Source organism: Lemur catta, chromosome 2, assembly GCF_020740605.2.
Source record: "Lemur catta isolate mLemCat1 chromosome 2, mLemCat1.pri, whole genome shotgun sequence".
Taxonomy (NCBI): Eukaryota; Metazoa; Chordata; class Mammalia; order Primates; family Lemuridae; genus Lemur; species Lemur catta.
In genome coordinates, this window is record NC_059129.1 from 8,869,356 (window position 1) to 8,885,431 (window position 16,076).

The 16,076-nt window shown below is 44.7% G+C and overlaps 1 protein-coding gene across 2 annotated transcripts in view; it reads right to left on the bottom strand.

Annotated features, from left to right (window-relative positions):
• The window catches only part of CPPED1 (calcineurin like phosphoesterase domain containing 1), a 94,927-nt gene that overhangs the window by 68,333 nt on the left and 10,518 nt on the right, over positions 1-16,076 (bottom strand). For both annotated transcript variants that reach the window (XM_045542630.1, XM_045542629.1), the window contains exon 2: positions 4,977-5,195. In XM_045542630.1, the coding sequence (XP_045398586.1) occupies positions 4,977-5,195 (219 nt within the window). The remainder of the gene's footprint in view (positions 1-4,976; positions 5,196-16,076) is intronic.

The window sequence follows — 16,076 nt, forward strand, 5'->3', positions numbered from 1 at the left end:
GTTGCTCTAGTCCTTCAATAGCCCATCACACAATACATTGCTATGGTTTGAATATCTGTCCCCCTCCAAAATTTATGTTGAAATTTAATACCCAATGTGGCAGTATTGAGAGGTGGGGCAGAACCCTCATGAATAGGTTAATCCATCCATGGATTAATGGGTTATCACTGGAGCGGGACTGTTGGCTTTTTAAGAACAGGAGGAGAGACCTGAGCTAGCACTCTCAGCCCCCTTGACATGTGAGACCCTGTGCCACCTCGGGACTCTGCAGAGAGTCCCCACCAGCAAGAAGGCCGCGCCAGATGCAGGCCCTCAACCTTGGACTTTCCAGCCTCCATAACTTAAGAAATAAATTTTAGTTCTTATTAATCACCCTATTTCATATATTCTGTTACAAGCAAAAGAAAATGGACTAAGACACACATTTTTACCGTGTCATCTATAGGCACTTTTTCTGCACTGTTAAACATCATGTTCAATATCACTATTACAGGTTGAATATCTCTTATCTGAAATGCCTGGGACCAAAGGTGCGGAATTTTCCACTGTGGCATCATGTCAGTGCTCACAAAGTTTCAGATGTTGGAGCATTTCAAACTTTCAGATTAGGGATGTTCAAATTGTAACTGCTTCTCAAAACCTTACTGTCCATAAGACTCACTTGGGGACCTTGTTAAAATGCTGATTCTGACCCAGGAGATCTGGGTGGGGCAGAGATTCTGCACATCTGACAGGCTCCAGCTGCTGCTCTGGGAACCACCCTGTGAGCAGCCAGGTTGCAGGGGGAAGTGCATGAGGTTTGGAAACAGATGAAGCTGAGTCGCCCACTTATAAGCCAAATGGCCTTGGGAAAAGTAATTCACTGCTCCGAGCCAGTTTCCCCATCAGGCAAACTGGAAATAAGAGCGACACCTGCTTTGCCGGACTGTAATGAGTAGGTGCGCTAGCAGCGCAGTTCCTGGCAGATAACAGACCCTGAATTCCATCCTGTACCACTGTGGCAGGCTGAATAGTGTCCCCCAAAGATGTTCAACATCCTAACCACTGGAACTTGTGAATATGTTACCTTATATGGCCAAAGGAGAATGTGCAGATGTGATTAAGCTAAAGATCTTGAGATCGAGAGATTATCCTGGTTTATCGGAATATGCCCAGCATAAACAAATGGGTCTTCCTAAGAGGACAGCAGAAGAGGCAGAGAAATAGAAAGAAGATGAGAGGATGGAGCAGAGGTCAGAGAGGAGGGAAGATGCAAGGCTGCTGGCTGTGAAGATGGAAGAAGGGACACGAGACAAGAAATGTAGGCAGCTTCTAGAAGCTGGAACCTCTAGAAGGAACACACCTCCGCAGACTCATGCTGGACTTCTGACCTCCAGACTGAGAAGAGAATAAATATGTGTTGTCTGCAGTCACTATGTTTGTGGTAACTTTTTATAGCAATAATAGGAAACGAACACACCATCCATTAGAATAACGCCAATGCAAACCTGCCTCCCTTCCCAGAACAGAGGAGTCCCCGAGGCTATCAACAACTTCAACTGAATCACGTAATAGTGGCCCAAGCAGAGGTCAGAACATCCAGAACTCTTCGGGGAGACTTTGTATCAAGGGAAGAATTCACCCCATATCATCTGTTTTGTGTGCTGACGGCACTTTTTAATAAACACGGATGGACGTGTGTGTGTTTTTAACAAACTGTGCTAGAGGCTCCAAAGAATCTCTGGTTCCCTAATTGTACAATCCCATTCCAATCTGTCAGCTTTACACATAATTGCTGAAATCTAACAAGGCTCCTGGGGACAGTATCCGTGGGTCGATGCCTCAGCGTCAGTGGGACTGACAAGAGTAACCCTGGGCTTAAGAGTAAAGGATGAAAATCAATGGTCTCGGTATTTGTACAAATCTTCATTTGCTACTTACAATGTGGCTTATCCCACAGAGAAGCTTCATAAGACAAGAAAACAGCAAGATAACCAAAAAGATGTTTGCAGAACGAAAACGTGTTTCAAAACTAAATGGACTTTGTCTGAAACAAAGCAGCTTGCATTTCTCAGGGGTTTTCCTACGGGCTTGGCAGCAAGGACTCCTCAACACCCACTGCTTTCTTCCCTCACCAGACTCTAACCCCGTATCAGCACCTGGTCTCTCATTTCCACTTTATACCCACAGCATCCAGCGCTTGCACACAATAAATGTTTGTAGATAAATGAATATTATGAAGGATATTTATAATGGAAAAGCGTACTAACACTTTCATTAAAAAGAGCATCACTCTGAAAGCTCTTTTTCTCCATTTTGAACTTAAATCTACTTGGCCCAAGATATTATTTATGGTAGAACTAAAAGTATGCTTTCTGATTATATTTGCCTATTAATATATGCATTTGATAATTAACAATGTGCTAAGTAGTCAAAGCAAATAATTACTTTCCTAGTGTCTACCGCTGCATGTGAGCTAAATGAGAGGGAAGCCACCTATTGCATATTAAAAAATGGTAACTAGTTTTAAAATGTTCTGCTTAATCTCAGACTACAATATTCAAAACAGTTACAGCCCTTTCACTGGCTCAGTTAAAACCCTACAAAACGGTCCAAATCTTCAGAATAGATTATGAATTCTGCCTGAGTCACACTGAATATAAAATACATGTTCAAAAGTTTGCCAATTCACATTTACAAAGTCTTCTGACCAACTGGTAGGGCTGATCATAAAACCCGTATCTTTCAATTTACAGTGTTTAATTTATGCTCAGTATCTTTTACTTAAGAAGCAATGTTATTGCATGGAAAGCTTTTATTTTAAATCTGATTTTGAAATATGACTGAATACATTAGCAGAATTCAGAACAAGTTTGGTAAACATCTATGAGAACATGTTATATAATTCTAGGGAGCCCCATAATATTCTGTTTTTAAAAGGAAAAAACCACCGAACCAAAAAATGTTAAATTTGAAATCTTATTTTCACGTGTCCAATAAAAGCAGAAGTTTGCTCACTGTGTGGTCCAGAGCGAGAGCTCTAGCTGATGTGCACATGGGGCCATAGAATCCCAAAGAAACCGGTGAACTGAAAATCAGACCTTTTGGAAGTAGCATTAATCAGTTTGGTCAACATATTACCTTGCTTCACCCGAGAAAGCTCTGAGTCCTGCTATGATTTCTAACTCCTTTAGAAACCAAGGCTTTGTAGTCACTTCAATATTATACAATCTCAGCACCCTAGGACAAGAGTCATCAATGGTGGCCAAAGTTTACAAGCAGCTAAGACTGGACCTCTCAACAGAATAGAATTCGGGACCATCTTTGTTTCTGTACCAAGCTGCTAAGATGTTCATCACCTGTACGAAGGTATGGAATTGTCTGTCCCTGGACTGTGTAGCCCCAGACTGTTGAGGTTTTAAATTCCTCATCTTTTAATGGGCTCTTGGCTCAGGATCTGAGGCTCTCAGAAGATTAGGGGTTTGCACATGCTCACCTAGTGCATCAGTGGCAGACATGGGCTGGCGTCTCAGCCACCTGAGTTGTAATTCAGATCTTTGCCCATTGCCTTCATGCCCTTTCTTGCCTGTCCTGCCTCCTGCCAGGACAGCTGCTTCACCAGGGAGGACATCACAGGGTTCTACCTGGTGGGAGTAAGTGACATGGGCATTTCTACATACATGGCTCTGTGTAAAATACCAGCAAGCCGGGAAGGAGGGGAGGTCTGAGGGTTTTCCCTGCTGGCTACGTGTCCTGGACCTTAGAAAGAGCAACTCTGGGCTGCCCTTTTTCCATTCTTGCATCTTCATTCTGGGTTTTGTTCTGGAAAACGGGGCTACTAGAGGAGAGAGCCTCAGTGGGGAAGAACTAATGCACCCAGGCTTCCCACAGGGTGCCTCACCTTCTAAAGCAGTTAGACATCACAGCAGGACTAAAAGCCTTGGTTTACAAGGTGAAGTTAGCCACAGGTAGACACCCATAGCCACTGCTGTATTTTCTGCAATGGTCTTCAGGTCATCTCTGCCTCCCTGAAGGACAGGGGCACTTTCCATTTGCTTTTTAACTTGCTCACTGGACTCTATCATTGCCTAGGAGAGGACGTCAGAGCAGGAAAAAACAAAAAAGGAAGAGAGTTCTAGAAGGTATGTATTTGCAGCATCTCTCTCTCTCTCTCTCTTTTTTTTTTTTTTAGAGAAACCATCCTGTTCTCCAGACCATGTGGTTGCAGTGGAACTGACCCCACACTATGGCTGCAGGTATGAACCAGATGAGATTGGTCCAGGACTTTGCGTGGATCACAAAGAATAATAAGGTACTGTCTTTCTGTTGTGGTTTCTATAATATAAAAAGGATATACACCTAGAGCTCCCAGGAGCCACTATCTAGAGAGGGCCTGCATGCGAATGAAGTCAACCAAGAGGGAAGGAGAGCTCAGTGATGGAGAGATCAAGTGCTATTAACAACCTCTGAACCCTTGGATCCAGCTGTACCTGAAACCCAGATCTGCCCCCGGACTTTACAGCCCCATGAGGCAATACATACCTTTTAAAAACAAATTTAATCCAGTTTAAATTGGGTTTCTGTCACTTGCAACCAAAAAAGCACCAACAAATACGGGAGAAATAAAAGCGTTGAGAAGAAAGGAAACGAGAAGATTACATTTATGGATATGGTATCTGGAAGCAGTTCAAGTTTGTCCCTGGAAATGCAGAAAGGTGATACGTGGGCATCTGTCCCATTTTCCGTACGAAGCTCAGATCCTCAGCACTGTAGTTCTGCCTAATTACAGTGATTAATCTCGCCAAACTCTAAATATAAAATGAGTGTGCATTTTCTGATGCTCAATGATACCGCAACAGTCACGAAGGGAAAGAACGGGCTACTACTGCATAAAGATGTCCCTGGAGCAAAATCTTTTTTTTTTTTTTCCTTCCTGCCCAAATGAGGACACGACTGGCTGGAGGAGGAAAGGTCATGAGTGACAACCCAAGTCTCACCTGGCATGGCGTGGATAAGGTCGCCACACAGAACAAAGAACTTGGGTTTGGGGCTCAGCTTGTTGATGGCCTGCACGGCTTGCTCGGTTAGACGGATCTCCTGCCGCCACTCGTCACCGCCGCTGTCGCAGTTCCCGGTGGACCAGGCCTTCATCAGTCCAAACTGCGGGTCTGCACCTTGGATGAAGTAGAATGGACCCTTCCATTCCCTTTCGTTTTCTTTAAAAAAAAAAAAAAAGAAAAGAAAAGAGGAGAGAGGGAGAAACGTTGTAAAATCTGCCAGGGAGAGCAACCAGGTTACCATGCAAGTGGATACAATATTTTTCTTAAATTAAGTAGGTCATTTTAATAACCTGCTGTTCAAACGTACCATTTTCCTGTCATAGTCTAGAGGATTTTGATTTATACTAATTATGCCTGGGACCCGGTGATTCCCAAAGGCCAGGAAAACGCACGTGGGCTGCTACAGCCACGCGACCAAGCTGTTTGTTTACGAGCCAGACGGGAAGCGCAGAGACACAACAGAATACGGTATAGAGGATATGAATGCTCAGTAATAGTTTTTTAATTAGAATTAAAAATGCCAAAAATCGAACACTGCCAGAAGTATTATATTTAAATTACTAGGTGAAGTGAAGTAGCTTATAAATCTTTTCTGCTGGGTTTCATGGCACCGTTTGCACTGTTTCAGGGGAGTGTGACAGAATCTTAATTATAAAACTTGGCGCTCTGAATCTCTGGCTATCTGGTGGGAAGCACGGTGCCAAAAGGAAATCTCGAAACCAGTATGTGACGTTGCAGAGGCAGCACGATGTGGGCATTAGCAGGGTGTGAGGCTGGGGGTGGAGAGGGCTCTAGGTCACCTGACATCATCTGCCTTGCTCTTCCGGTTGGTTCTGCTGGACTGAAGCTTTGCGGGCCTCGGGTCTCTACCCTCACACCCCAGATCTGCCACTGGTGCCTGCCTGGGCAGAGCTGGAAGGCCCATTAGTGAGCATGGAAACCTTGTGGGTTTCAAATTTCTCTTTTTGGGGCCACAGAATCCTTTCTTCAATCAAAACCTCACGTGGCAGACCGATGTCGAAAACACGAAAAACAGAGCTGTCCTCAAGGAGCAGCGTCTAGAGCGCCCACTGCCTGAGCTGGGTCAGGTGACGGACAGACCACAGTCTAAGGATCCCCAGTCTTCAGCCCCCGTGTTCACCTTCCGAGGAAACTGAGGTCCAGGCAGGTGACAGGATTTGCTGAACGGCCCACCAGCACTGAGTGGCAGGGACAAAACTACCCTGTAACCTTGAGGCTGTTTTCTTTTTAATAAAGTAATGTATTATGCATGTTAATGGAATAAATTTCATTTCCTTTGGAAGTCATAATGATATTATAATTTCCAAAAAGGTCCCTGGAATCATTTCACGTCCATGTGTTTGATAGGTTCGTCTATTCAATAAATACCTACTGAGAGCCTGTGGTTTGCCAGGCCCCCTGGGAGGTGCTGGTGACACAAGGGGGACCACAAGGATGGGGTCCCTGCTCTCCTGGTGCTCAGTTCTTGTGCGGGAGGCAGAAGATGAGTAACAGGTAAACAAGCAGGGAAGAGAGTCAGAGTGCTGAGGGCCATGCAGAGAATTAAGAGTGAGGCGACGGCTAATTTCAATTAGATGGACAGGAAAGGCCTCTCTGAGGTGATGACATTTAAACTGAGATCTAAATGGCAAGAATGAGCCAGTGGTAACCTTTTAAAATTCCACGGCTACCTTCCCACCCACCACACTGAGCTTACTATCATCTGAGAGTGGACTCTGGCTTCAGGCTACCTTTCTCTTCTTAATTCCTCTTTCAGAATTTTACAAAACATGAGAACAAGCGAAAATACCTTTACACACATTATAGAACAAAATATACATGCAGATTAACCCACCAGTCCTCAACCGACAGCACAGATGTTCAAGCGAATCACAACCAGCCGGAACTCTGAACAAGGACAGCACGAAACGCTGGGGTGCGGGTCTCACTGAAAAGGACAGAGATCCGGCACATCCAGCAAGGGCAGACGGATCCAGCCGACTCTCACCCACTCAGCCCTTACTGTGTGTCGCAAAAAGACTCCAAGACAGCCCCAAAGATCCCGCCTTGTGATCTTACATCCCTGTGCAGCCCTCTCCCCTTTAGTAGAGGCTACACCTAGCAACCTGCTTCTAATAAACAGAATACAGTGATGGGATGTCCCTTCAGAGAATAGGCTAAAAAAAAAAAACCATGAATTACATTCTCTTTCTCCTTTTCTCCCTTTCTCTCTCTTGGAGCCCTCACTCTGGAGGTAAAAAGCTGCCATGTTGTGGATAGTCCCACAGAGAGACCAAGGTGGCATGAAACAGAGGGAAGCCTCTGGCCAACAGCCCACGAGGAACTGAATTCTGCCAACAACCACGTGCACGAACTTGGAAGAGAATATTCCCCCATCAAGCTTTCAGATGAGGTGACAGCCCCAGCTTACACCTTGACACCTTATGAGAACTGCAGCAGCTGAGCTGCACCCAGATTCCTGATGGAACTTGTAAGATACTACATATTTGCTGTTGCAAGCTGCTAAGCTTGGGGGTAACTGGTTACATAACAGTAGTGATCTATGAGCCAGGCACTGAAGACAAAGGGACAAGGAGGAGACAGTGAGATTTCCTGAAGATCTGAATGCTCTCTCATGAAAAAACAAACAAACAAACAAAAACCCCGAGAATCTTCTTTGCGTTTTAAAGTTAATTGTTGGCATCACTTATTTAGCTTGCATAATAACCTTTTTACACCAATGAATACTTTTAGCTGTATTCCTATTTCTGAGGCTGTTTGCAGGGTCGTTTAAACTGGATGAATTAAATCAAAACCAGATCAGGGAGGTGATCGGCACCCCAAGGCTGCAGCATAAATCAACCTTCTACAACAGAGTTTATAAACAGCTCCCTACAGCAAATGTTTTAACAAATAGTTTCCTATGACAAATAGAGTTGCAAAACATCAATAGTCCTTGGAGCTATTAAAATAAATCTTTCATTATTACTTGTTTACTTAGTAAAAACTTAAGAATCTCAATTTTATGATGACAAGGCACAAAATAAATAGAGTCGAACTAAAATAAATGACAGCTCGCCCCATCAGTACTCAATCTAATTTATCTATCTAATAAAGTAATTTGCTGACTCAGGGCTCTGCATTCTTAAAAGCAGCTGGATCCTCATGAGGTTCCTGCTACAGAAGAAGCTGGTGGTCTTTGGTCTCATCTAAATTTTAATCAAGGCTGAATTAAAGATATTTGAGGCTTACAGGGCTTAGTTCTAGAAGGAGGACTCTTTTGTAAATGCACACCTGTCCCAGCTCTAAAAAGGGCAGCTTTGTACATTATGAATTCTTAATAATATTTGCACTGAATTATTTCACCAAAGTCCACCGTTACCCCCAGGACAGGGCCTAGGTATTAGTAGAGAGATGTCTACAAGGGCCAGGGAAAGCTTGTGACACCATCCCCTCCAGGGCAAAGCAAGTGTCTACCCTTGGCACAGTCCGGCGTCTCTGGAAACCCTCTGGACACCCTGTTTTGGCAGTCTGAACTACAGAAGTCTGCATAAACTGAGGGCCATCCCTAAAGCACCTTGGTACATGAGAGCATTTGTCATTGCTGAAAAAAGGTACTTAGGGATCCAGCTGTTCCCCTCCCAACTTTCCTAGATAAAGACCTTAAATATGAGACTCCCCAGTTAAATGGTAAATGCCTGACAACCCTAATCAAGGAGTGGAATTGGCTAGAAATGGAGGCTGAAGAAGACAGACAAGGTGAGGGTTACCTGAGAGCAGCAAGGTAGGCCGCTCGTGGGCACACAGAGAGCAGGGCTGGGCCCCCAGACTCCGTCCTCACATCAGCATCACCTGGGAACGTGACTGCAATGCAGAATCCTGGGCCCCAACCCAGACCTACTGAGTCAGGATCTGCATTTTACCAAATCCGCAGATCTGCGTGCACATCCAAGTCTAAGAAGCTCTGGCCTGCAACTAATCAAGGTGCTCTACTCACCAGCAACTTAACTGTGCTGGATAAGAAACAGAAACAGGGTGACTTTTGTTTCCTAAACTGAAATAACACTTCAGAGGGGTTTTCTTGTTGTTAGTGGTGGTATATTTTTTATTTCGTTTTGGTTTTATATATTTTTCTGTTCATTTTTAAGTCTTTGCCTATGTCGGGTATTTGGCCCCAAACAATTCTTGGTATTATTGATTACTATCTAGATTACCTTTCAAAACCAAGTCAAGATTCTTTGAAAGGCAAGAACTTAACCAGGAAATTCATTATTGATTAGTGAGTTCTAACACTAGACTTTCCATGACTTCGTGGGGTACAATGAAAGCACCCATGAGCAAGTATGTGTACAGCCCACACACGTGTTTTCAAAAGCACAGAAGAGAGGTATGTATTTTTCTGCCAAAATTGATAAAAGAATCCAGCCAGGGGCCGGGCACAGTGGCTCATGCCTGTAATCCTAGCACTTTGGGAAGCTGAGGCAGGAGAATTGCTTAAGCTCAAGAGTTTGAGACCAGCCTGAGCAAAAGCAAGACCTCACCTCTACTAAAAATAGAAAAAATTAGCTTGGTGTGGTGGCTACTTGGGAGGCTGAGGCAGGAGGCTAGCTTGAGCCCAGGAGTTTGAGGTTGCAGTGAGCTATGATGACACCACTGTACTCCAGCTTGGGTGACAGAAAGAGACTCTTTCTCAAAAAAAAAAAAAAGAAGAAGAAGAAGAACCCAATTAGGGGCCCTAATTGATAACTATGATAAGGCCAAAGTTGAATTTTGAGACACACTAAGTACTTATAGAGAGAATAGGAAAAAAAAAAAGTAAGTTCATTAAATTAAGGTCTCATTTCTGACCCAGATGGTATCAAAACAAGACTGAAATCTTTTAAAACATTTGACACAAAGCTCTGGACAATGCCTTTACGGTATTTAGCGTTAATACACAGTAAATCATACATTTATTTAACTAAAAACACCTACATCTGCTATGAATAAGAATGCCCACAATGAATTTAACTTTTTCTGTGTTAATTTTTTTAACAAATTCAAAGAGATGGTAATTTGGCTATCTACTGCTATATAACCAATTACCACAAATGTAGCAGCTTAAAACAACCCACATTTATTATGTCATAGTTTTTGTGGGATTCCGGCATGGCCGAGTCCTCTGCTTGGGAACTTTCACAAGTTGTAATCAAAGGGTTGGTCAAATCTGAGGTCTTGTCTGAAGACTCACGTACGGCAGGGTCTGCTTCCAAGCTCACCTATGAGGATTCGGTTGAGGGCTCAGTTCCTCGCTGGCTGTTGGCTGGGGGCCGCCCTCAGTTCCTTGCCATGTGGGCCTCTCCAACATGGCAGCTCACAACATGAAAACTGGCTGGAGACCCAGCAAAGGCAAATAAACTGATGGAGATCTACAAAGGCTCAGGGGCAAACCAGGCCCCAACTTTGCTTATTCTACCACAGAAGGTCCAATTTCAGGATGACTGATTACACAGGAGAGATTATTTTAGGGAAGATGTAGCCAACTTGGGAGTGCCTATGTCTGTCCAAAGGAAAAGCCTGAAAAAATGAGTTACTATAATTTTCTAAATCAAATTTTAAAAGTAATTTTGAAATATGTTCAAAGGAAAAACTGGCCTTGGAAATCAGATTCCTTTATTGTATAGAGAGTAACAAGATCTGGACACTTCCTAATTTCAGCTAACTGATAAGACAATGTCAAATCATATTTCAAAACTGAGGGATAGTGAATTTAGGGTGGTATTAAACTGTGGGCAGAAAAGGCCTATGAGTTTTCTGTTTAAACATTATCGGGTGCAAAGCATGCAGAGAAGAATCTTAAAAACCTGTAAAAATTCACACAATGCCTCACCATTAATCCTTCCTATGAGACTGTTTATGTGCCAGTTTCCTGCCTGAAAGACAGGTATTCAAATCGCAATTGCTTTTTGCAGCTGCACTTAATATCACAAACAAAATGTTTTCTCGGATTTGTCTCTGCCAATATATTTCCTCTCTCATTTTTATTATACCTTTTGGGCATATTTGTCAATTGCTAATGAAAGCTGACTTTTTAATATATACCGGGAATTAGAAATTTCATTGATCCTTTCGCTATTACCAGTTAATCAATGACTAACTATAATAAACGCACTCCCAAAAGCAAATGAATCAGTTTTTCATAACCCAACTAGAAGAAGGCCTGGGACAGGGGGTGAGCCATGTCATTAAGTCAGACCTAATACTGTAATACTTTGTGCTCTCGCCACGTGCTAAACCTGTTACTTGTATACAACCTCAAATAATTCAAGGTAGAATACAGTGATAAATAGCTCCTTTAACTTAATTTTCATACAGAAAAGTCACGTTTTCTAAATCCAGTTTGCCTTTTGGAAGACAGAGATAAAAAGATACTGGTCAAGCAGTCTGATCACAAGGCTCTTATCACTACAACACCACATCATTACATTGTGCAAATATTTAAGAATTCAAGGTTTTGGCTCCTGGTAATTTACCTGACTCAAAACCATACATGAATTGGAAATACCAACAGGTTGCATTTCTCTACTTGACTAGAAAACCATAAAATTAACTTAAAAATGAGCAGAACATAGTATTAGTGTGTTTGTTCTTCTGGACATGTCCAGGCTCCCAGCTTGTCCCATCAGTACAGTAAATTCAACACTTTCACAGGCAAATGCTTCATCTTTACTTCAAGACCGGCTCCTTCTCCAGGCTGGGCACAGTGGCTCATGCCTGTAATCCCAGCACTTTGGGAGGCCAAGGTCGGAGGATCACTTGAGGCCAAGAGTTTGAGACCAGCCTGAACAACATAGCGAGACCTTGTCTCTACAAAAAGTAAAAAGACTTAGCTGGGCATGAGAGTCTCCAACTACGTAGGAGGCCAAGGCAGGATCACTGAACCCAGGAGTCTGAGGCTGCAGTGAACTATGATGACGCCACTGCACTGTAGCCCAGGCAACGTGACCCTGTCTCAATCAATCAATAAAAAGCAAACAAAAACAGACTGGCTCCTTCTGCAGATGTCCCTAATTTTGCCACCAACATCTCTAGTCCACCAATCTATATAGATCTTAGGATTGTGAGTCACTGCATACAGGTGGCCGGCCGGGACTTGGCATTCCATGGCTACAACATCCCCTGCAGTGGCCTTGCCTTCCTGTTCCTGCCACCACCCTTCTCTTGGGCCAGGTCCCCACCATTCCCACCTGAGGAGCAAGGGGCTGTGACAACAGCTCCCTGCAGCTCTCCCGACTCCAGTCCATCTAGGGCAGTCCTGCCATTGTCTCTTCTTAAACCCTGACCCAGATCATCAAATCCCTGGCTAAAAGGCCACTACCCTTGAAGCTCCAGGGAAGGCCCCTGTTTGTTTTCCCTTTCCAGCATATTGTCAGCATGTGTCACTCAGTCCTGGCACTCAGGAGGCATCAGTAAATATTTGGTGAAGAGATAAGTGAAGATGTCAATGGATTCCCGCTCATTCTGGCACTCGGGGCTAACTGAGCCCAAAGCCCTTCCAGCTAAATCTATCACTGGTCCCACTAGACCAACCGGTGGCACCAGTCCTGTTAGCTAGGGATGATTCTGACATTTGACAATGTCTGGAGATATTTTTGGATGTCCCACTGGGAAGTGGACGGCGCTACTGGAATCCAGTGGATACAGGCCAGGGATGCTGCTAAACACCCCACAACATGCAGGGCAGGGCCCCACAACAGAGAAGCATCGAGCCCATAATGTTGATAATGCTGAGGTTGAGAAACCCTGCTCAAGCCATACCATGGGCTCTCTCCAAGACGGACCACTACCTGCTCCTCCAACACACTCCATACCGTCCCCCACCTCGCCCACTTCCTCTGGGTGCGCTCTCCATTCTACCAGTTCTTCCTGCTGCAATCCCATCTACCAGCCCAGCGCAGGTCAAACGCCACCTCCACCATAAGCCTGCCCCTCTAACTCCACAAGCAGATGCAATTCGGCCTCCTTCACCCACTCAGGCAAGTATGTTCTGAGCACCCTCTCTATGACAGGGGCCATGCCAGTCACCGGACATTCAACTGGTTGGTACCATTCCTTAAGACTTTATAGCATCGTGGGGGAACTGCACAACAAACAAGCAAAAACTTAATTACACATTGTGCTACTTATTGCAGAGGTAATCAGGGTGATCACAGGACAGAGTGACCAGTGGGTGGCTCTGTGGGGACACATTCCTGGTGGGGGGCATGGCAAGAACCTAGACCCTAAGGCTGGAGCAGGAGGCAGGGGACAGACCGCACCAGGACATACACGATGACTTTGGGCCTCCATCTCCTGAAACCCTTAACCAGTCCCACTGTAGCCCAGGCGGCTCTGAGGCTTGAGTGCCCAAGTTCACATCCCATTTCCATTCTTTACCAACCATGTGACATGATGCAAGTTCCTTAACCTCTCTGGGCCTCAGTTTCCTCATCTGTAAAGTACGAATAACACACCTACATCAAAAGGGTGGTTGTAAAGAATTAAGGAGTTAATACATGGAAAGCATTTGAACCAGGCACGGAGTAAGTGGTCAAATGTGAGTTACTGTTACCATGACTACCATTCAGGGAACCCCTGCCCTTGTCTTAGCAGAGGCAAGGCTACTGTTCCCACAGCACACAGCGAGGTTCAGAAAACACTTGGTGAGAGAGACATACATATTTACAGGCTTCTGTCTTAACATCTTTTCCTTTATGTGCTGTGGATGTTGCTCTGGTTATAAAGCAGCAAAGATGGGTAGCTTTACAGTCGCCTGGAGGCTTCCTGGCTAAAGAGCAAATGCCAACAAAATGCAATTTTTGCAGTTTCTCACAATAGCAATCGGCACAGTGAATCACAATCTAAATGTCTTCAGCAATACCCTCCATCTTCTCTGGGGACTAATCTTATTTTAGTGGTTAAAAAAAAAAAAAACAGCAGCTAAACAATATTCACCACTCTGGGACTCTTTCTGATTTAACAATCTAAATGTCCCCAACTGTAAAGCTGCCAGAACTTAATGCAGCAGATAACAGTGTCCTTTATAGTGGATGCTGAGGGGTTGGGGGTAACAGCCAAGGGGTGCAGAGTTTCTTGCTGGCATCATGAAAATGTTCTAAAATTGACTGTAGTGATGGTTGCACACCTCTGTGAATATACTAAATGTCACTGAATTGTACACTCTAAAAGGATGAAGTGTAGTCTGTGTGAAGAGCTGCTAGAAAAAAAAAAAAGTTCCTTCAGGGCCCTGTCCCCCACCCAAATGATTAATTACCTGTGACAACAATTTCCTCAGAGTCTCCAAATAACTTGTCCTAAGCCCAGGCTGAGTATACCTTATCTGAAATGCTCGGGACCAGAAGTGTTTGAGATTGCAGATGTTTTCAGATTTTGGAACGTCTGCATATACAAACTGACTGAGCATCCCTAATCTGAGTATCTGAAATCCAAAATGCTCCTTGGAGCATTTCCTCTGGACATGACCTTTGAGCATCATGGTCAGCAGTCAAACAGTTTCTGATCTCGGAGCATTTTAGATTCTGGATTTTTGGATCAGGGATGCTCAACCTATACCAAAGTGAATTTATCCAACTTTTCTTTTCTTGGCCTAAATGCATCCAAAAGATAGTTTCTGAGATACACAAAAGCTCCTGAGTCAAGGCTTGGCTGCCACACTTGGCATCCTGCCAAAATCTTGATTTGCAACTCTTCAGAGAAGTAAGAAAGTAGATGGGCTGGGACTTCTTGGCCAGGCAGCTTTCAGCATCACTGGCTTTGGCCGATGCTGTTTTGGACAACAGTTGAAGGGGGAAAAAGATATTTCTAGAACCTCCCTCACTTTTCAAGAACAGAACTCCATTTGGGGTTTGCCCGTTTTGGGTGGATGTTTGCTGTGACTTTCCCTGTTTCCCATGTTCCTTTGCCCAAAGAGGAGGCAGCTGCTGACCCAGGCCGCACTTCGGGGAGAGCTGGAAAAAGGCGCCTTCTCTGGACAGAGGCAGCCTCGTAGGCACAAGGCCAGGCAAACAGAAGGCCCAGATGTGAAGACAAGGTAATTCTGTCGTCAGAAAGATGCAGCTCCTTGAGAGGGCAGCTGCCTGGTGAGCAAAACCTCCCCCAGCAGATGCCCTTGAGTGGCACACAAACTGCACAGCCACCTGGTGTGTCATGCGAGGAGTTCTACTGGTTTGTTCAATACCTTGCTTTCAGCCTTGTTTTGCCCAGAGATTCCATGGTGTGTGTGAGCAGTGGGTTGGGCGGAGACACGCAGGTGATCCAGGGGTAATTGTATTCATTCATAGTCATCGTTTACTCAATATCAAATGGCCACTGACTGTCCACTACTGCCACTGTCCTAGGTCTGGAAGCCCTCCAGGAATTTATAGTCTAGAGGTAGAAAAAACAAAGTCACAAGAAGAAACACACAATTATAAGTTGTGATTAAGAGTCATAAAGGAAAAGAAGGGGTGAAAGTGAATGGCAGGGGACCTAATTTAGAATGGGATGATCAGCACAGGCTTCTTTTAAACTGCAACCTGAAGATTGAGAAGGTGTTGGGGAGAAAAAGAGACGGACAAGGCAAAGCTATGTCAAGGGCAGACGGCCCTCCTTTTGTTGTCTCAAAGAGATCCCTCTGGGTGCTGCTCAGGGCAAGGACTGGAGGGGCAAGTGTGGATGCAGAGGCTGCTGGGACTGTCCAGGTTAGAGATGGTGGTGGCCAGGGTCACAGCGGTGTGAGCTAGGAAGGACAGAGGTGGGCAAAGCCAAGGTGTGCTCTGGAGGTTGAATGCCCGGGACTGGGGATGGTTTGGAGGTGGAGGGGCAGGGGAGAAGCGGAGGTCAGAGATGACTCCCAGGCTTCTGGTCGAATAGGTAAGTTGGGGGAAAGCTGAGGGCTGGGAGCCAGGAGAGCAGACTCCTCTCTGAATCTGCCCACTTAGTGGTTTGGAGACCTACCATCACCACAGTGTCTCAATGCCATTGACCAGACGAAGCCAACGCACACCAAAGTCAACGTAT